We start from the raw sequence: 20,907 nt of genomic DNA, 5'->3' as shown, positions 1-20,907 counted from the left end.
GAACCAGGAGAACACTGTACACAGTAACAGCCACAGCATGTGATGACTAACTCTGATAGACTTAGTGTTTCTCAGCAATTCGAGGATCTAAGACAATTTCAAAAGGCTCATAATGGAAAATACCATCCACATCCAGAGAAAGAATTATGGAGCCTGAATGCAGACTGAAGATTATTTGCTCTCTCTCTTTTTTGTTTTGTTTCTTCTTTCTTGTGGTTCATTCCATTGGTTATAATTCTTCTTTGCAACACTACTAATGTGAAAACATGTTTAATGTGAATGTATATGTAGAGCCTATATCAGATTGCACATAAAAAAAGAGAGAAAAATTGAATGACTCCATAGGTCTCCGCCTGGGGTCCTGCCTGTCTGGGATTGGACAAGGCATTGGTCCAGGGGGTGTTCTTCCCAGCCAGACCCCTTGTCATGGTAATGGGGAATTGCAGATCTTCCCTGCCCCTTATAAGTAAACAAGTACTTAGCACCTTGTTTTGAGTTGAGCCTCCTCCTAATTATATCAGGTATTAAGATCCAGAACTTGTGAATCCCACAGTGGGAGGAAGTTGCTGATGTAACAGAAAGGGGTGGAACAGGGAGGAGCTAATGACCAGGATAAAAAAGCTGAGCACAAGCTGAGAGCTAGACAGAACTTCTGGGAGCAAGCAGCAAGGAGGCTGAGTAGCTACAAATTGAGAACTGAGAACTGAGAGGAGAACTGGGGGGAGGCATGGCTGTGGTGCTGGCACTTTGTCAGATTCCTCTGTTGATAGAGGACATTGCTGTTGCTATGGGACCTTACTGCAGGTTCAGAAACCCTGAAAGAGGATTTTCTTGTTGTATGTTTACAGAGATCCTGGAGGAGGGTGTTACTGACATTTCCAGAGGTCCTGGGATTTTACTGATGATTTGTGCTGACCTCCTGGACCTTGTTGGTGGGTCTGTGTTAATTTCACATGCAGATAGTGAATGAATGATGGTGCCAGCAATGTCTATGAATGTTATTGTGGCTCTGTCAAGCTTTGTCTTCCCAGAAACAGGAACTGTGAAGGACTTGAGGTGGACTGGACACTGTGAACTTCAATATGGAATGGGAACTGGATGAGGAGCTGATCGATGACTGCCTTTGGACCCAGGTGACAGTTGTGCAGATTCAGGCAGGAGCTGGGACCATGGAAGAGGAACCATGGAGGCTGAGAGCCAACCTTGAGTCAAGATGAAAAGACCTCTTCTTGAGCACTTGATGCTGACTGAGAATATTATGATTTACTGTGACCTAGGGGTGGAGAACTTCCACCTTCATACTTTGTGTCCATTAAGGAGAGAAGCCTCCTTAAGGATGATTGAATTAAGAACTTACTAAATGATTGACTTACTAAATGATTATACTTTGTTTAAAACTATGTGGCTACTTTGGTGAAAACTATGTGGCCATTTTAGTGATAAGTTGTTATGTCATAACATCGTGAATGCTGTACTTTGATTTCTGTTAATGTTTTGCCCTAATTTACTGCTGAATAAATAGATTTCACTATACTATGTAATCAGAATCTTGAAGCTGTTCACAGCAGCAGTCCTCTGGAAAGCTGTTCGTGCTTGGCTTTATACCCCTCTGCTCCTGACATTCTCACCTTCAGATCATGGTGAACAATGCTATAAAATCCTGTGGAACAGGAGAAAGAGTGATGGATGTAAGGTCAGAGAACCTGAGTTCAAATGCTGCCTCTGTCATTCACTTCCTGTGTGACCCTGGGAAAGTTCCTCCCCCGACTCTGGATAAACCAGGGACCTTTCTATCTCCAGGACCTAGCACAGGGCTTTGCAAAGAGCAGGAAGTGAATATCCAAATATTCCTTAAGTGGCTGGGAAAAAACTGGAAACTAGGAGGGTGCTTGCCCGTTGACTGGGGGACACAGTGTGGGTTATGAATGTCCTCAAGATGATGGGACACTGCCTCCTCTTGGTGTGATGGGAAGGGAGGGAGGTGTCTATGGGTGTGGAATGTTTCATACACTGTCGGATGTGGTCCCTATGTTAATGCTCCTGCTCATCGGAGCAGGAACTCTTTGGTTCAATGTGTGTATCAGTGTGATAGTAATGGCAATTAAAGATTCCCCTGTATTGGCTTGGTTTTCAAATTGATTGTATTAAAACCCAGAGTTTGTTAATCCCACCTGTGGGATGGGCTTGTTGATGTGAAAAGAAAGTCCTGAAGTGGGAGGAGCTGGTGATGTAGATTTGGAGAGACAGGAGAGAGGCGGAAGATTTTTTTTTTGGAAGCAGTACCTCGTGGAGAGAGAGAGAGAGACTAAGAGAATTGCTGGTGGCCGCTTTGAATTGCCCTGGACTTTTGAGACCTGCCCCCTGAGCTGCCAAGGACTGAGGAGACATGGCTGTTTTGCTGGTACTTTGTCTGTCTGTTTTGATGTTATTTTGCCAGATTTGTCTACTGGTGAAAGACTGTCCTTTTGTTGAAGAAGTCCTGGAACCTGGCTGTTCGCTAAGAAGGCCTGCGACTGTCCTGCAGACAGAGAGTGAATACTGTCCACTGGTGAGGGACAGTACTGTTGTTGCAGGGGTCTGGAGACTGTCCTGCAGACAGAGTGAATACTGTCCACTGGTGAGGGACAGTGCTGTTGTTGCAGGGGTCTGGGAGCCTTTCTGTTGGTTCAGAAGCCCTGAAGAAGGATTTTCTTGTTGTATGTTTACAGAAATCCTGGGAGAGGGCTTTGCTAATGTGTTCAGGGGTTCTAGGACTGTTCTACAGACAGAGGATAAATTCATGAAGGGACTGGCAATGTATCTTGTGGCTTTGCTAAGCCTTGTCTCCCCAGGAACTAAGATTGCTGAGAACTTGCCTCGTGTCAAGATGAAGAAAAGACCTCCATTTGGGTATTAGGTGCTGTGTTTAAACTTGATGTAACTCTGGGGTAGATTCAATTGTGATCCAGGGGTGGGGAACTTTTGACCTTATTGTGCTCTGTGATTGACAAATGAAGGTACTTTACCTATGTTTGGAAACTAATCTCCATTTGAGAAGAGGGGCTTTGTGGTGGACTTAATTAAGGTATAGCCTAGGGGTGGAGAAGTATTTAGAACAGAGACTTTGTGATTGATTGAATGATTGGAAGGTCCTGGGGTGGGGTAGTACTTGGAGATTATTTAATCACGCTTAGTAAATGCTGTATTTTGAATGATGTCATGTTTTGATCTTCTCTGTTCTTGGTTTGTTACTGAATAAAATAGAGAGCACCTATGCTGGTATTTTGAACCTGGGAAGTTGCCTTCTTTTGGCATTACATTACAATCAGGCATATCAGGAAATGTCTGTGGTATAAAAAGAAGGCATACAAACCAAACAACCCAATTTGAAGTGGTATCAACACAATGTGTATATTGGACTTGCTCTCAAAGATCCCTTTCAGGTCTATCACCTTCTCTGTGTTGATTCCTGGTGAGGCGAGGGCCACTCTGGGCCTCAGGGGAAACAGTCAAGTTTGAATCCTGATCTAGGGATAGTACAGGGCCTGAACAGCCCAGAAGAATCGTATTTTGCAAACTTAGCTGCACAACAGAATCCTGAGCTTGGGAGATGCCCATTCCTGGGGCTGGGGAGATGCTTCTGGGCCCTTTTAGTTGTTGTAACTGTGACCCATGGCCTAGACCTGGACAAGCCAAGTTCAATGTTGGAGGATTCTCAGGGATTATATTCTCTTTTTATTTGGCCTTTGTCCCAACCCCAGGGTTTTCCTTGGAAACATCAGAAGAGGGCTCTTGTTGTAACCACCATTTTTGGGAACTCGCCCCCAACCCCCTTTTCTGTCAAGTTCACCTGTACTCCCAGTCCCCTAGGGAACTCACCAACAAAACAGACCTAGTCCGCCATAAAAGCCCACTGTCAGGCCTGTCCAAACCTGCCACAAAAACTCATCAAGCAGAACACCACAGCTCCTCACCCTTACCTAGGAACCAATGAGGGACTGTTTGGGTAACTAACTAGTTGATAAGCAATGCGATCCTTTGGCTTCTGTATTTCGCTGCTTGCCCTTAGAAACTGTCAAGTTGTAGTTTTCCTTAGCTACTGTTATGTTGTGGTTTTGGTCTATATAAACCCTGAGTAGATGTGTCTCACTGCTGCATGATTTGGGCACATGCTCTACTCAAAATTGATCAATGGTCTCACTCGCTGTCATTTCACATTAGAACACTCTTAAGCTAGGTCTCCACAACAAATGAAAAGGGATCTCTGTTCCCAGGGAAGCATTCTGGCTAAAAAAGTCACTAAACGTGGTACAAAAAATACAAAAAACTTATACCCAAATCCACAAAAGTCAAACTAACTTTCCTCCTGGCTCCAGCATGCACCACCTCCCCAGTGATTTCTACAATGTCTCCAAAGTCTTAGGTCACTGTGAAGTTTCAATACCCAAATCACTTGGGATCAGTAGAAAACTGGCTGCTTTCTATAGATTTGAACAGTCCGTATCACTCAGATAGCCATTTGTTCCTCCTTGGTATGTATATATAAATAAATAAATATAAAGTATATGTAAAAGTAGTCTGGGCTGAGTCAGGTGCAACAGTGAGATAAAGCTAATTCCATGATCCAGGTGGGCTGGGAGGGGGGTGGTGAGATGCCTTAGGCAGAGGTGCCAGTGATCTGGGTTGCTCAAATGTATGAGAAAATTCAGGCACTGGGTTGTTTCCAAAGACAGTTTCCCTAACTCTGCCTGCCTCAGTTTCCCTAACTCTTAAATGGGGATATGGAAGCTTGCCTCCTAGGATTGCTTTGAGAATCCGATGAGATATACTTAAAGCGTTATGTACCTGCTATATTTATTGTCCATCTACTTCCCATCCTAGAGCCTATCAAAATATCAATCCACCCTTGTGTCACAGTAGGGATGTGAACCAGCTCCAAAGCCAGGGATGCCCGCAGGCTGGAGACTACAACTCCCAGCAAGCCACGGGGCTACATCCGGAATGCGCTCCGCCCCCTCACCTCAGGGGCTGTGGGCGGCCACGGCCTTCCGGAGATTCCCCCCTCCCCCTCCTTGGCGCGAGCCCCGCCCTCGCGGCAGTGTGACGAGAACGCGCCGGATGTGTCGTCATCGGCGCTCCCTCTCCCGCCCTCCCCCAGCTCCACTTCGAGGCCGTACTCCAGCCTCCGGGGCCCAACGAGATGGAGAGCCCCTGCGAGGGTAGCGCCTCGCCGGCCACTGCGGCCCGAGCGCTGGGCACCCTGCGGAGGCAAGGCACGGCCCTGGCCGGCCCCAGGACACGCAACAAGCGGGTGACTGAGGCGAAGGCGAGGAAGCGGGTCCTCGACGAGGAGGAGTATATCGAGGTAGGAAGCGCCGCCTCGGCCTGCGACTGAGGCGGAGACCCGGATGTTGCCCCCCTTTCGGAGGCGGAGACCCGGATGTCCCGCCCTCCTCCGCTCAGAACCGGATGTTTCTCTTCCCAGCCTCCTCCGCGACCTACTCCTTTTTCCCCCAGGGCAGACCCGAATGTTCCTTGCTCCCTCCCTCCTTCCTGGGGTGAAGCCCGGGATGCCCCCCCCCAGCCCCTTCCTGAAGTGGAGCAGCCCGGGCTGTTCCTCCCTCCAGTCCCTGGGGCGGAGGCCGGATGTTGTCGGGCACGCGGTGACGCGTCTGTTTACTCCTGGGTCCCCGCCCCTTCCGCCCGCCCCTCCCCTGTGTTAACTACAACCCGGAGGCCCCCACCTCTAATCCAAGAGGAAGAAGGGGGGGATTAGAAAGGGGGCCCTCAGCAATTTCTTTTTCAGAGGGAAGGCGGGGCAGTTGGGGCTAAGGCTCACAAGTGTCTGAGGCTGGACTTGAACTCAGGTCCTCCCGACTCCACCTGGCGCGCCCCCAGAGCGTGGGGCCTGCGTGCCCTTCCAGTGCCTGTTCCCCCCGGGCAGGGGCATTTTCCCGTCCTTCCTCCCCCCGCCGCCCCCACCCCAGATTGGGATCCCACGGAGGCATCAGGAGGAAGAGAGCGGCCCCTGAAGTTGTGGGGATGTGGGGGCGCGGCCTGCGGGGCCCGCCCGGCGGCAGGCACACCCAGAGACGGCCCTCTGGCTTCTGATGTCCCCCGGTCCTCGGCCCCCGGGGGCGGCTCCGGCGTCCCCCTGGTCCTCGGCCCCCGGGGGGGCGGCTCCGGCGACCCCCGGTCCTCGGCCCTGACTCCCCCCGCCCTGGGGGGCGGCTTCAGAGCGAGAGCCGCCAGTCCAGGACTCACCCCGCCGGGTGGGCCTGAGCTGTCTCCCCCAGGCCTGGCTCGGTCCCTGTGCTCCCCGCCTGTGATGTGACGCAGACCCTCTGCACGCCTTGACGTCTCCCTCTTCCGCAGATTCTGAGCTCACGCTGGCTGCACAGGGAGTGTTCACGGGGTCTGCAGTAGAACCTTCCATGCAGCGCAGCTGGCAAAGAGCCTTCTTGCTAAATCAGTGTGAGCTGTTGCTGGGCATTTCCAGCCCCTCTCCTGAACGGCGCCATCTCCTTGGGAAGTTTAGAAATGCCTTGCTCCCCAGGCCTGTGAGGGCGAGCTTGCCTTCACCCTGCTTTTCAGGTGAGGATGCTGAGGCTTTGAGAGTTTGCCTGACCTCTCCGCTTTCCTCTTGCTTTCACCTCCCCAGGGCCTCCAGACGGTGATTCAGCGGGACTTCTTTCCTGACGTGGAGAAGCTGCAGGCTCAGAAGGAGTACTTGGAGGCAGAGGAGAGCGGGGACCTGGAGAGGATGCGGCAGATAGCAATCAAGTTTGGCTCCTCGCTGGGCAAATTGTCCAGAGACACCCCTTTGCCATGTAAGGGTGGCTGGAGGGGGAGCAGGCCCTTTTCAGAGGAGGCGTGGCATGGGCTTTAGAGGGGCCTTCTTGCTGGTCTTAGGGGAAGAAGGACGCAGGGATTGGCTTTGCTGCAGGTGTCTCAGGAGAAGGACTGTCTTTGTCCTTGACAAACTGTGGCAGAGTTGGTGGCCAGGGACCCAGTTTTTTCAATGCCTTTCCCCTCTCATTTCTCAGATGTGACCCCAGCCACATTTGAGACTCCTGAGGTTCACCCAGGCACAGCTTCCTTGGCAACTAAGCCCAGACTTCGTGCCAAAGGTCCTGAGGAAGGTAAGTGCCCTTGTCCTTGTTGCCATTGAGGGGTGCTTCAGACCAGAGGGGAAGTTCCCCCATTGGTCATCCTGCCCACAAAGCCACCCAGGGCTGCCGGTGGCTGCATGGGTCTTCTCTGGTGTCAGCCCAGTGAGGGTGCGCTCAGCTTATGGTGGGGCTACTCAGTGTACCATTCATCTGTTCCTGGACTCATCCCTGCCCAGAGATGCAGGAGCCCTGATGATGTTTTGCTGACCCCTTCCAAGTGTTCTCAGCACCTCAGGCACAAACTCTGTTGCTTCTGCCAGGTCTCTGATGTGCAGAAGTGATTCTGTCTTCGGGGCTTTTGCCTCCTAGCCTAGCCTGGCATCTCACTGCCAGCTGCCCAGTGCAGATGTGCTGGACTCTGCACTGTAGCCATAGGAGGCCATCTGGGCTATTCTGGGTGAAGACCCAGGCTAGCCTGCCCCCTGAGGGCGTGTGGTTTCCTCACACCCTCTTGGACTGGTGGGAGTGGAGGTATCATCCCCTTTGTGCGGGAGGAGGAAACTGACTGTCCAAAGAGTCGTGAGTCGTTTGTTCAGGGTTACAGGACTGAGAGGTGGCCCCAGCCCTGGCTCCCTCTGGCTGTGACAGGGGCATGTCAGGTTGCCCAGGATGGTAGAAAGGCTTGCTGCTGGTCATCCCTCAGCCTCCTCTGTGTTCTTATCCTTGTCAGGGTCAGGAGAAACAGAGGAAGAGGAGGACAAAGAGCCCCTCCCTAGTCTCGACGCTTTCCTGACCAGGTACACCAGTGAGGACAATGCCTCGTTTCAGGAGATCATGGAAGTGGCAAAGGAGAAGGAGCGATCCCGGCATGCCTGGCTCTATGAGGCAGAGGATGAGTTTGAAAAGGTGAGGAGAGATCTCTGGGACATCTCATCTGCCTTTCAAGGCCTTGGTGGAGAAGGCAGAGCTCTGGGGATATGGTTGGTGGAGGAAGAGGAGACTCGGTGTTTCAGCTTGCTCTGGAGCTTGGTCCCTAAGCTTTGCTGGCAGAGGGACCTGGCATTGCCCTGATCTGTGGGAGGCAGCAGCGTGGCGAGGGAGAGTGCTGTGGGGACGCTCCTTCTCATTTTTCTCCTGCTTTCAGAGGCAGCAGGAGAACTTGGCCTTACCGTCAACAGAGCAGCAGGCCCTGCAGAGCAGCCAGGCCGGGGTGGAGACCTGGAAGTACAAGGCTAAGAATTCCCTGATGTACTACCCTGAGGGTGAGACCGGCTGGAGAGAGGCTTCCCAGGGATTGCTGATCAACATTGTGGCGCCCGGGATGGGGACCCTGGGATAGTGGCCCTGGACTGGGGGCCTGGGCTTATAGAGGCCAGAAGATGAGGGTGCTGGGGGTCCCTGGGAGCCATGTGACTCTCGTCCTAGCCACAGATAATCATGGAAATTGAGACCCAGACAAGGGAGTGCTGTGCCCAGAATCACATGGCCCCCCTGGGCTCAGTGCCTCTGTTCTGAGTACCTTCTGCTTATACTTCCTCAGGTGTCCCTGACGGGGAGGATGTGTTTAAGAAGCCCCGGCAGGTGCTGCATAGAAACACCCGTTTCCTCAGGGACCCTTTCAGCCAGGCCCTGAGCAAGTCCCAGCTGCAGCAGGCGGCTGCTCTCAATGCCCAGGTGTGTGGACATGGGGGGCTGGGCTCAGCTCTCTGAGGCAGAGTTTGGCCTCAGACCAAATGGGGCCAGGTTTCTCTGAGGCTCCAGGGCGGCCAGCATTGGTAGAGGGCACACAGACTGCAAGCTCTGCTCTTGCTTCAAAGCCAAAGTGCAGGAAACCATTTTAGCTCAGAGAAGTGCCACACTTTATGGTGAACACTAAATGTGGGCTAGAGGGGTCAGGCCAGACTTTGTGAAGGTGGTGGGGGCTGAGGCTGGGACTGGGACAGCTAGGTGGGGCAGAGGGGAAGAGTGCTCCAGGAAGGGGAAACTGCAGAGACAAAGGTGAGGAGGCAGGAATAGGCAGGGTCTATGTCAGAACAGGGAAGACCAGCCTGCTGAGTCAGTGGCACAGGGCGGGGTGGGATGGTTAAGGTAAGGATGGGTCAGGAGAGAGAACCTCAAACTTGGTGCTTTGTTGTGCCGTTGGGCAGAGGACTTAACTTGCAGCAGATTGCGAGTGGGGCAGGAAGGGGCAGGGGAGGACAGAAAAGACTGATAATCACGGCGTTGAAGTGAGGGGAGCTAGGTTCAAAGCCCAGCTCTGCCTGCCACGGGCTGCCTCTGACCTTGAGAAGGCATTTCTCTTCTCTCTGCTTGTTTACTCTGGGGGTTGTTGGAGATCCTTGTCAAACCAGGAAGCCCAAGTAACCCGCCATCAGTGCCCTCTGGAGGTCCAGGGCCTGCCTTCTGAGGGGAGGCGCTCTGAGGAGTGGCCAGGGAGGTGAGCTATTGTCAGCAGTCTGCCTGACTCGCTTCTTCCTTTTTGGACTTGCGCAGTGAAGAGGGGCTGCTGGGAGCTCCCACCACTGACCAGAGGAGGATGCAGAACCTGCTGGCCAGAGGGAGGAGCTTCTGGGGTTTGGAACAATATTGGTGCCCTGTGCATGCCAACCATATGGAGCTTTCTTTGTATTTCAGTACAAACAGGGTAAAGTGGGACCTGACGGCAAAGAGCTGATCCCTCAGGAGTCTCCCAAGGTCAATGGGTATGGATTCGTTGCCACCCCTTCTCCGGCTCCTGGTAAGATAAGCCCTTGGTTTGCATATGTGTTTTTTTAAAAAATAATTATTCATTAATTTTTAGTTTTCAACATTCATTTCCATGAGATTTTGAGTTATAATTTTTTCTCCCCATCTTTCCCCTACCCCCCACCCCAAAATAACAAGCCTACTGAATACCCTTCCCCCAATCTGTTCTCTCTTATATCCTCCTCCTTTACCCCTCTTAACTTTCTAGTAGGGCAAGATGGGTTTCCATACCCCAGTACCTGTATATCTTATTTCCTAATTGCTTGTAAAAAAACCAATTTTTAAACATTTGTTTTTAAAACTTTGAGTTCCAGATTCTTTTCCCCTCCTCTCTTCTCACTCACCCCCACTGGGAAAATAAGCAATTCAATATAGATTGTACATGTGTAGTTACCTAAATCATTTCTGTAGTAGTTACTTTGTGAAAGACTGACTCTATTTCTCTCCATCCTGTCCTGCCCCCACTTATTCTGTTTTCTCCTTTGACTCTATCCCTTTTCAAGAATGTTTGCTTCTAACTACCCTCCCTTCTAGTCTAGCATCCCTGCCTGTATCCCTTACCTCCCTATTTTCCTGTAGGGTAAGATACCCAATTGAGTGTGTATGTTATTCCCTCCTTGAGGCAAATTCAATGAGAGTAAGGCTGACCCATTCCCTTTCGCCTTCCTGCTCTTCCCCTCCATTATAACAGTTCTCTCTTAGCTCTTTTATATGAGATAATTTACCCTAATCTATCTCTCCCTTTCTCCTTCTACCATTAAATTCCTCTCTCACCTCTTAATTTTAATTTTATTTTTTAGATATCATACCTTCGTATTCAACTCTTCTATGCCCTCTGTCTATGTATATATGTACATACATATGCCCACACTTACATATATATTTATGTATACATACATACATATATACACATATATGTTTCTATTTTGCTCTCTGCTTCTAGAATATCAGGGCAGTTTTGCTTGATAATTTCTTGCAAGATGGTGTCTAGGCTCTTTTTGTTTTGATCATGGCTTTCAGGTAGTCCAATAATTTTAAAATTATCTCTCCTGCATCTATTTTTCAGGTCAGTAGTTTTTCCAATGAGATATTTTACATTTCCTTCTAATTTTTCATTTGTTTGGATCTGTTTTATAGTATCTTAATTTCTCATAGTCTTTAGCTTCCAGTTGCTCCAATCTAATTTTGAAGGAGTTACTCTCTTTAGTGAGTTTTTGAAATTCCTTTTCCATCTGGCAAATTTGGCTTTTTAAGGCATTCTTACCCTCATTGGCTTTTTGGGCCTCTTTTGCCATTTGAGTTTGTCTATTTTTTAAGGTGTTATTTTCTTCAGTGTAGTTTTGGGTCTCCTTTAGCAGTCTGTTGAATCACTTTTTATGATTTTCTTGCATGATCTCGTTTCTCTTCCCAATTTTCCCTCCACTTCTCTTACTTGATTTTCAAAATTCCTCTTGAGCTCCTCCATGGCCTGTGAGCAGCTCATATTTTTCTTGGCGGCTTTTGCTGCGGGAGTTTTGACTTTGTTGTCTTCCTCCCTCTCCATGCCTTGATCCTTTTTGTCTCCAAAAAAGGATTGTCTGGTCTTTTTGTGCTTCTTCTGTTTGCTCATATTGTTAGCCAGTTACTTGACTTTTGAGCTCTTTGCCACAGTAGAACTCTGCCTCCAGAGTGGAGAGCTTTGTCCCAAAATGCTAGGGTTTTCGCGGCTGCTGGAGCTATTAGGAGGGTGCTGTCTCTATAGCCTCCACAAGCTCTGGCACCTGGCCACACACCCCAGGACCTCCACCCAGATCCAAGCAGGTTAAAGCAAGAGCGATTGCCCTCTGAATGGTTGCTTGGTCCCCCTGTGATCTGCAGGCCAGGAGCTCCTGGGGCGGCCCGCTGCATTCTCGCCCCAGAGGCAGGGGCTGGACCAGACTCCCCTGTCTCCCCTTCCAGCAGAGCTCCACACTGACCTTTTACTTTGTCTTTGGCGTTGATGGGCTGAGAAGCCTGGAAGCCAGCACAGCTGCTGGTGCTCCACTCCCCTGAAGTCTGCTCTGGCCCCTGCTGGTCAGGCCACCCTGGGCCAGAAATGTGCGGCTCACGTGGGGCTGCACTCGGCTCCCAGCAGGCCGCAGTAGACCTCTCCTGTCAGCCCTCTGGGCCACCTTCAGGAGACTTGTCTCTCTGTCACTGTGGGCTCTGCAGCTTTAAAGTTTGTTTAGAGTCATTTTTTTACAGGTATTGGAAATGGTTGCAGCCAGAGCCCACACCCAGTTTGTGCTTCTACTCTTGCCATCTTGGCTGCATCCCTGCATATGTGGTTTAAGACGTTGTCGTCGGCCAGGCACGCTGCCTCTGGTGGGATGGTATATCTCAAGGGATGTGGGTCCTCTGCTCTGAAAACCCAGACTCGTGGCAACAGCGCTGGCCTGGCACTCAGAACCCTTGGCTTCTAGTTGTGGCTTTTCCTGAGCCAGGTGATCTTGAACAGGTGCCTTCCTCTATTTCCTCAGCTGTAAGCTGTGGAAATGATAATCCTTGTCTGCCAAGGTCATGAGCAACCAGGGCTTTACGGCACAGGTGGGCAAGAAAGGCCTGGGCTTGAGGCCCAGTTCTGCCTCCCCAGGGGTGCCCTTTACTCACTCCGGGGCTGAATTTCCTCATAGATCATGACACATCCTTCTTTTGTCTGGTGACCCCTTGGTAAATGCCAGAGTGCTGTAGAAACGGAGCCGCTGTGGACAGTCCACAGACTGAGACACCCCTGAGGTGTCCCTCTGTTTGTGCCTGCATGCCCATGCCCTGCATCTGTGCCACCTTGGGTGTCCCTCAGGCCTGGGGCTTTCTCTGGGTGACCTGCACGTCCTCCTTCCCATATTCTTCCTTGTATCTCCCCCTTGCCCTGTGGGGGAATCGCAGCTTCTGTCTTCAGAGACTTTCACGTTCTGTAACTTGGCCACCACCCGCCATTGTTGCAAGGAAATGGCTGTTAGCCACGTGGGCCTTTGCTTAGGGGAGAGTCTTGGCACTAGTAAAGAACTTGGAAGCTTCTCGAAGGTGGTCTAGGCTGCTTTCTCTCTGTTTAGTTCAGGGCCCAATCCCCTGTCCACTCACAGTGTCTGCCTGTGGTCTGCATGTTGTGAATGTGTACAGCTGTGACGTGGGCTTTCTTCATCCGCTTGGTTTTTCCTGTGTGGACAGTTAGGCCAGACTCTGTGGGTGATCATGGCTGTCATTTGGGAGGTTCTCTAGTGTTCAGGGGCTTCATGTCCTCAGTTGGGCTTGTTAAAAAAAAAAAGGCAACAACTCAGAAAAGCATTTGGAAGACTTGGGCACCTGGAGGGCCTCTTTGTCATGCCTCTGCGCTGGGCAGGGTTTCCTCCATGTTGGTGGCAGCTGTTTAAGGAGGACCTGTCTACTTGTTTCATTATCTAGTTTATTTTATATATTGATGACCATGGAGTCAAACCAAGTTACCTCTTCAATCTTCCTTTCCTTCCTTCTGCTTCCATCTCCTCCCTAACCATCCAGAACTCCGCTTATTTCAGACATGATGGCGCCACTGTCTTCACGGGTGAAAATCTCCACAGATCTTTTACAGCCTTGTTGTCTTTGGGTCTCTCTTCAGATTTCTTTTTTTTTTTTTTTTAAAGCAATCGGGGTTAAGTAACTTGCTCAAGGTTACACAGCCAGTTATTTCTGGGTGTGGTGCTAAGTATCTGAGCCCAGATTTGATCCCCAGGTCATCCCGACACTGGGGCTGGTGCTCTTACTCGCTGAGCCACCTGGCCGCCCCTGAGAACCATCATCTTGATGAGCCTTTGTGTCCTCGGGCTGGCCCTGGAAAACAGACTTTGTCTTTGGCCAGGCCCGCCAGCCCCACAGGACCTGCTTCAGAGCGTGGACTAGGCTGCCAGTGCGTAGAGAGCTCAAGGTTATGTCCACCCCATGTGAAGGGCACGCCACTTGGCAGACTGAAGTAGTCATTTTTTGTGAATGAATGAAGACGCATTTATTAAATGCTTAGTGTGTACATAGTACATAGCATAGCTTGTACATACAATGCTGGGGATCCAAATAGAACAGCTGAGCCAGTCCCTGCTCTCAAGGGGCTTACTTTCTAACGGATGGAGATAATAATATCTTCTGGTATTGATCACAATTACGGATTTTGATATTGATCACATAATTGATATTGATAATAGCAGTTGCTTCTACCCAGGGATTTGCAGATGTTGTTGGCTTTGTTTTTTAAATTGGAGTGGAGCTTTGGGGACTCCATTGCCTTCTGCTTTAGGCCCTTAGATGATGAAGCTTTGGTAGACTTACCCAGCATTCTCTTCTGTGTCCTCATCCCATCGTCTCTTTTCTCCATATACCTCCAAAGGCCCTGAATCATCTCTCTGCTCCCATTTTTGAGGGGGCTGGTGAAGTGTGGACGGGCTTGCAGTGGTTCCTTAGGCCCTGACCTCTCAGAGTAAGCGACTGTCCCCCAAGGCTGGATTATTTGCTTAGGGCCAGGGCTTCCCATGTAAGTGTGAGCCCTGGTGTGGGGTGCAGGTGGGGGGAAGGCAGAGGAGGAGCAAGTGCTAGGATTAGTTGTATGTCCTGGTCTGTTCCCCTTCCCCCAGTGATTTTCCTTAACCTTTGGATATTTTAGCCTCTGCTGCTTTTCACTGACTCAGTCTTGGCCTTGGTGTCTTCTCTAGGTGTGAATGAATCTCCCATGATGACATGGGGGGAGGTTGAGAGTACCCCCTTGCGACTTGATGGATCAGAAACTCCATATGTGGACAGAACTCCAGGGCCAGCCTTCAAGGTAGGGGTGTGTGTGTGTGTGTGTGTCTGTCTGTCTGTCTGTCTGTTTGTCTGTCTGTCTTTCTCAGGGTGGAGAGGGCGTTTATCAAGGGTTTGGGAGAAGAACACGGTCACCTGGGGTGGTGTTTATGGAATACCTCCTCTGTGAAGATGGGGAAAGCAATAGATATGTAGGTTTTCCCAGAAGGGAAGAGAATGGAGTCTGCAGAATGCATGTATAGGCTCCTGAGCTTGCTTTGAGTTTTTATGGCTATCCCAAAGACCCCACCTGGCTTCCTCCAGAAGAGGTCCAGCCAGACTGACCTCACTGCCTTTGTGGGCAGGCTGATCCACCTGTTGGCAGGTCTACAGGCTCTGCCCATCGAGCTTGCTCAGGTTGGCATGAAGCATTTCACTCAGACAGTCTTGTGGGTCTTAATGACTGGAAACAGACCCTGGCAGGGTTGTATGGGGCAGGGAGCTCGAGCCTTGTTCTGCTCGGCCCCCAGGGGCCAAACCAGGAGCAGTGAGGGGAAAAAAGGGGCTGCCTCTGTTTGGTGGCACCTTTCCTCTCACAGAGGTCCTCGGGCAGGCTGAGTAGATGGCTGTTTGTTGGGGAGGATTATTTAAAAAAATTTTTTTTTGGTCTTTATTAATTTGTTTGTTCACTTTTAGTTTAAAAGATTCAGTTCCTCAATCCCTTGAGTTTCAAGTTTTCTTCCCCTCCATCTCCTCCCCCCTTCATGGCAGTATGGAATCAAGTATAGGATCTGCAAATACTTTCACGTTAGACATTAGTCAGGTTGTAAGGAAGGATTATAACTGATGGAATGAACAATGGGAGAGAGGAAGCAAAACCAAACAAGAAAAAGAAAGAGAGCAGATAGTTTGCTTCAATCTGCATTCAGATTCTGTAGTTCTTTCTCTGGATGCACACATCTCTCTCCATCATGAGTCTTTTGGAGTTGTCTTATAGCCTTGCATTGCTGAGAAGAGCCCAGTCTATCACAGTTGGTTGTCACACATATGTTCTGTCTGTAATTGTGAATAAATTTCTCCTGGTTCTACTCTTCTCACTCAGCATCAGTTCTTTTAAGCCTCTCCAGGTAAATATGAAGTCCATCTGCTCCTCGTTTCTTATAGCAAAATAATATTCCATTACATTTATGTACCACAACTTGTTTAGCCATTCCCCAGTTGATGGGTACCCCCTTAATTTCCAATTCTTTGCCACCACAAAAAGAGCTGCTATAAATATTTTGTATATATGGGTCTTCCTCCAACTTCTGTGATCTCTTTGGGATACAACCCTAGAAGTGGTGTATTGCTGGGTCAAAGGGTATGAAATTATTTGTAGCCCTTTGGGCATAGTTCCAGATTGCTCTCCAGAATGGTTGGATCAGTTCACAACTCCACCAACAATGCATCAGTGTTCCAATTTTTCCACATCCTCTCCAGCATTTGTCATTTTCCTGTTTTGTCATCTTAGCCAATCTGACTGGTGAGATGTGGTACCTCAGAGTTGTTTTGATTGGCATTTCTCTAATCAATAGTGATTTAGAGCATTTCTTCATGTGCTTATAGATATCTTTAATTTCTTCCTCTGAAAACTGCCTGTTCATATCCTTTGACCATTTATCAATTGGGGAATGACTTGTATTCTTATACATTTGCCTCAGTTTTCTGTGTATTTTAGAAATGAGAACCTTATCAGAGACACTGATTGGACAAATTCTTTCCCAATTTCCCACTTCCCTCTTAATCTTGGTTACATTGGTTTTGTTTGTTCAGAAACTTTTCAATTTAATGTAATGAAAATTATCCATTTTGCATTTTATGATGCTCTCTACCTCATGTTTGGTCATAAAATCTTCTTGGGGAGGCTTCTGATGGGGATTCTAAGAGGGCCTCAGAGGCTGATGTGGTCGTCGTGTCTGCCAGCCCAGCCAACCAGCCACAAAGCATGGCGCGGCTCTCCTTTCCTCTCTGAAAGCTCTGGCGGAGCCCTCAGCTACCCAACGTGTCCAGGGAACATTGAGGCCTGGCCCGAAGGCAGCTGCTTCTCCCTTCACCCAGACTGAGCGCCCATGGAGCCCAAGGACTGTCCTTGTGCATGGAGGTTCCACCTGATACCCGCTCTACATTGGCTCAACCCTAGAGCCTAGACATCACAGACTCCCTGAGACTTCCCCATTGCTTTCAGTTCTGCCCTTCGAGGCTTTGTCTTCCAACGTGCAGTTTGGTCTCTGTGCCCAGAGGGAGGAGGCAGCCATTGATCCTTCAGTCTCTGGGAGTTGGGCCTGGGCCCTGCATCGATCAGGGCTCTGGAGTCTTTTAAGGGCATTTTCTCTGTCAAGATTGTGGTTTGCTCAGTATTGGTTCAGATGCCCTCTCCCACACCATTCTTTATTTATTTCTGTGAAAACCACAGGATGTGACTTGTTTAGCCTTTGTTTACTTAATGCCAGAGGCCCTTTTTCAGAGGTCTGCTCTCTCTTAGGATATAAGTTCTGCTTCACATTTGAGTCTAGACCAGTCCAAAGCTGCCTAGTTTAGGAATTCTAATGTTTTTGAGGTCCAGACCAATTGAGAAAACAGGCCAGCTGTAGAGGATGGTTATGGTGGGCTCCTGGGGAGGGGCCTGATACATGCAGCCCTCTAGGAGAGCCTTCCTCTGTGCTTTGTTGAGGTCTGGGAGATTCTATGAGGAAAGAGTGGGGCCTGAGGCCTGGCCAGGTGCACTGGGGCTTGTCTTTAGGTGTTGGCTGCTGCCTATCTGCTGTGGCATGGTGGAAGGGACCCTGGGCCCATCCTGAAGGTAGACCACATTGTTGAAGTAGGTGAGAGGAATGAGATGTAGCTTAAACCTGTGACAAGTCACTGACTCTGGGAGCCCCTGAGTGCACACGTGTGGCCTGGTGACCATTGGGCTGATAGCCCCAGAGTCGATAAAAGCCTTTTCTTTTTAGTGCAAGTTCAGGGAATTTATTGTATTCATAAAGGGGATGGGAGATCCTCAAGGTGGGACAGCAGAGGAGGCTGGGTGGTGCAGTGGTCAGAGCGCCAGACCTTGAGCTGGGTGACCCTGGGTGAATCTCTTAACCCCCATCAGCCAGCGGGGAATCCCAGAAGTGCCTGCTTCCCCAGGTAGTCGTGAGGCTCCCCTGAGGTGATGCCTGTGAAGTGCTGTGTAGTTACTGGCAGTGATGAGTATATTAGAGAAGGGAGCCAGCCCCTGCTATGGCTCTGTGCTCTGTATTGGGAGGGTCCTCAGGCTTGGCCCTGCTCCCGTTCCCTCACACTTTTGCTGTGCTAGTGCAGACATTTGCTGTGTTAGTGAGATGGCTCCCTGCAGACTGAAGCATCCAGTTTGGCTGAAAGCGCCTTAGGCATGTGCTGGGAGAGCTGCTGTCTGTCCTCTTGATGTGAGCCCCTACCCCCCAAGCTGCTGATCTGTGCCTGTCTCCTCTGCCAGCAGTCTGGGCCAGGGACTAGATGTGGTGTGGCTGTTGGCAGAATATGGGAGGGAGGTTAGGTCTGCAGACACACGGCCTGGTATTTTGGTGCCCTTTCCCAGATCCTGACCTAGCCTACTGTCTCTCCAGATCCTGGAGCCTGGACGCAGAGAGAGGTTAGGGCTCAAGATGGCCACTGAGGCAGCTGCCAAGAACCGAGCCAAGAAACAAGAAGCTCTAAGAAGAGTCACAGAGAACCTGGCCAGGTAAGGCCATCTCCAGGCCCTCTGTCAGGGCAGGTGGGGTAAGGGGGACCACCATAGAGGCTCTGGCCCCTGACCTACAGTCACAAAATTGCTGAACTTAGATCTGGAAGGGAAAGGTCCCTTAGCACAATTGCCCCATTTTTCAGATGGAGAAACTGAGGTCTAGGGACTTGAAAGGGCTTGTTCCAAGTCACAGGTTTTAGGTGGTGGAGGCAAGATTCAAACTCAGATCTTAGCATCTAGTCCAACCTTCTTTTGAAATTTTACTGAAGCCTTTTTTAGGTACGTGACATTTATTTCTGGATATTTCTTTCACCTCTTAATCTATCAGATGAGCTATTTATTACAATAAAAATTAGGAAAGAAAGAGGAAAAATAACCACAGAGGCAGTGAACCTGTGCTGTGGCCTTTAACAGTGTATGTGCTAAGTGTGCCCTGGCTGTCCTGCTGGCAGAGCCCGTGTTCTCTGGGTCTTCCCTCTCACCAGAAGGCACCTTGGGAGCAGCCATCCCAGCCTCTCAGCACCTTAGCATGCTGCAGGTCCCTCGTGCCTTGGGGAAGTGATAAAAGCAGGTGGGTTTACATGGAAAAGCTATGTGGGCAGGATGCCCCTGCCCTCCCCACCTCTGTGGGGCAGTGGGAGAAGGCCCTAGGCCAGATAGTGAGAAAGGCCCGAGAGTGGTCCTGGCTCTGAGGGGCCCCAGGAATGAGGGCTGCCCATTCTCCCCTGGCAGAGCTCCACTCTGGCTCTCCCTCAGATGGGAAGGTGCACGGCTGGGATGCTTCTCCAGGGGCTGCTGGTCCTTTTATTACTGTCCTCAGTGTGGCAACAAATGCACTCTCCCCTTTGGGTCTTGGGCGCCCCCACATTTGGAGCCATTGTGTGCTTCTCCCATGCTTGTGCATCATTGCCTTAAACCAACCCAGAGGAGCCTTTTCATTTCAGGAAAAGGACTGTGCCCCTGGTTTGCAGGGGCCTTGGGGAGGCTGGGGTCACCCTGCCCCTAGCAGAAGCCCTGGACCCTCAAAGGTCAGGGCCTCCAAGGCTCTCAGGGTCGTCCAGAGCCTCATCACACCCAGGGCTGAGAATCTCTGGCCTCCACTTTGTCCTCGATCAAGGAGGGACGTAAGGTAGCTCCTGTCTGAGCTGGTCCCTGCCACTCTTTGCCCTGGGATCTCTTGATGGCTGCTGGCCCGAAAGCCTGAAAGTGTCTAAGCCTTGTCTCCTCCTCTCTGCTGCAGCCTCACCCCAAAAGGCCTGAGCCCCGCTATGTCCCCGGCCCTGCAACGCCTCGTGAACAGGACTGCCAGCAAATACACCGATAAGGCTCTGCGGGCCAGCTACACACCATCACCGGTTCATCCTGGCTACAAGACGCCTGTAGGCGGCCCTCAGACCCCCACGGGCACCCCTGCCCCTGGCACTACCACGAGGACTCCTCTGACCCAGGACCCTGCTTCTATCACTGACAACCTCCTGCAGCTCCCCAAGAGACGGAAAGCGTCAGACTTCTTCTGAGGACCCTGTGCTGGGGACCTGGGTAGAGCACAGCCCTCCCTGGCTGTGGGACCCTTGGGGCAGCTCCCCCTCTGTGGCAGCAGGACTCTTTGTCAGGTGGGATGGAAGTGCCTCCCATCAAGGGGCCCCACCAGGACCCAGCGACAAGCTGGGCACTCGGTCAGTTTTTCATATGCAAGCTGAAATCGCGGCTGTCATTAAAAGTGGCTTCCCATCCCTGTCTGGCTGCATGGCCCCTCCCTCTGGGCCGGCCGCACAGTCTGGGCAGGGCTTGGCAGGCCTGGATCTGGGGGAGGGTCCTTTCTCCTGACCCTTAGGAGTGGGTGGCACCGACCATTTCTCTTAGCCTCACTTCCCTTCTCCATGAGATCGGGATGCTCATCCTTGCCTTGGTGGAGGAAAAAACGTGAGGATGTAGCTGTGGGCTGGTTGCTGGGCTCCTTGGGGCTTTAGTGAAGGGCCCAGTGGAAGGGAGACCCCACCTGATGTAGCATCCCATTCCCAGCATTGTTCCCACTCTGTATCGGAGTATAAACTGTGAGCCCGCACACAGGACTGGACTATTAAATGCCATCTTAGCCTGTCGAGATCTATTGTGTACCTGCCTCAGTCTGTCTCAGCTTCGTGTCTTTAGCAGGTTTGATGGCCACGCCACCTGTGTTCAAATCATGGGGACAAGTTGGAGAATCGTGGTAATTCACATTCCTCTGGTGCTCTTGCTTAAAGAGTCTGAGCTGGGGCTCCAGGCCCTGTCTTCTTCAGTCATTATGATTGTCACCTAGAAAGAGGGATGAGACTCGTCCTCTTCGACCCTGGGGGGCTGGACCAGGGGCAGTGGGTGGAAGTCAGAGACCCTGGGAACTCTGTCTGAGCGGGGAGAGCAGCCTGGGGAGGTCTGTGAAAAGACGCTGGCCGGCTGCTGGGAAGAGTCTGGTGAGCTGAGGAGGGACTCTAAAGGCCCCTAAGCTCCCTTACACAAGAAAGGGCTGCAGCTCCCAGCCTCTAGGCTCTCCACCATGTTTGCTTGCTCTGGTCCCACTCCTGAGGC

General features: G+C 50.8%; 1 protein-coding gene across 2 annotated transcripts; it reads left to right on the top strand.

Moving 5' to 3' along the window:
* The first annotated feature begins 5,081 nt into the window (after positions 1-5,081).
* ESS2 (ess-2 splicing factor homolog) lies at positions 5,082-20,448 on the top strand. 2 transcript variants are annotated; one of them, XM_069100812.1, is made up of 10 exons: positions 5,082-5,344; positions 6,641-6,809; positions 7,026-7,121; positions 7,822-7,997; positions 8,236-8,353; positions 8,632-8,765; positions 9,726-9,828; positions 14,531-14,640; positions 18,224-18,339; positions 19,583-20,448. In XM_069100812.1, exons 1-10 carry the CDS (start codon positions 5,180-5,182, stop codon positions 19,857-19,859), a joined length of 1,464 nt encoding a protein of 487 aa, XP_068956913.1. In that variant the 5' UTR covers positions 5,082-5,179; the 3' UTR covers positions 19,860-20,448. The 2 variants fall into 2 exon arrangements, with proteins under 2 accessions (XP_068956913.1, XP_068956914.1); XM_069100813.1 differs by lacking the exon at positions 5,082-5,344 and adding an exon at positions 6,168-6,453.
* Positions 20,449-20,907: the final 459 nt, after the last annotated feature.

Source organism: Petaurus breviceps, unplaced genomic scaffold, assembly GCF_028583685.1.
Source record: "Petaurus breviceps papuanus isolate PSGF00001 unplaced genomic scaffold, PetGlider_PUasm1.0 428, whole genome shotgun sequence".
Taxonomy (NCBI): Eukaryota; Metazoa; Chordata; class Mammalia; order Diprotodontia; family Petauridae; genus Petaurus; species Petaurus breviceps.
The sequence above is the reverse complement of the archived record's forward strand: the minus strand, read 5'-3'. Positions and strand labels throughout refer to the sequence as shown.

What these genes read in the sequence shown, in the direction of transcription:
- ESS2 (XM_069100812.1), top strand. Translation starts at nt 5,180, where the DNA reads ATGGAGAGCCCCTGCGAGGGTAGCGCCTCGCCGGCCACTGCGGCCCGA. An exon ending in CAGAGACACCCCTTTGCCAT is followed by an intron (nt 6,810 to 7,025) that starts GTAAGGGTGGCT and finishes CTCATTTCTCAG; the next exon opens with ATGTGACCCCAGCCACATTT. An exon ending in GTCACAGAGAACCTGGCCAG is followed by an intron (nt 18,340 to 19,582) that starts GTAAGGCCATCT and finishes TCTCTGCTGCAG; the next exon opens with CCTCACCCCAAAAGGCCTGA.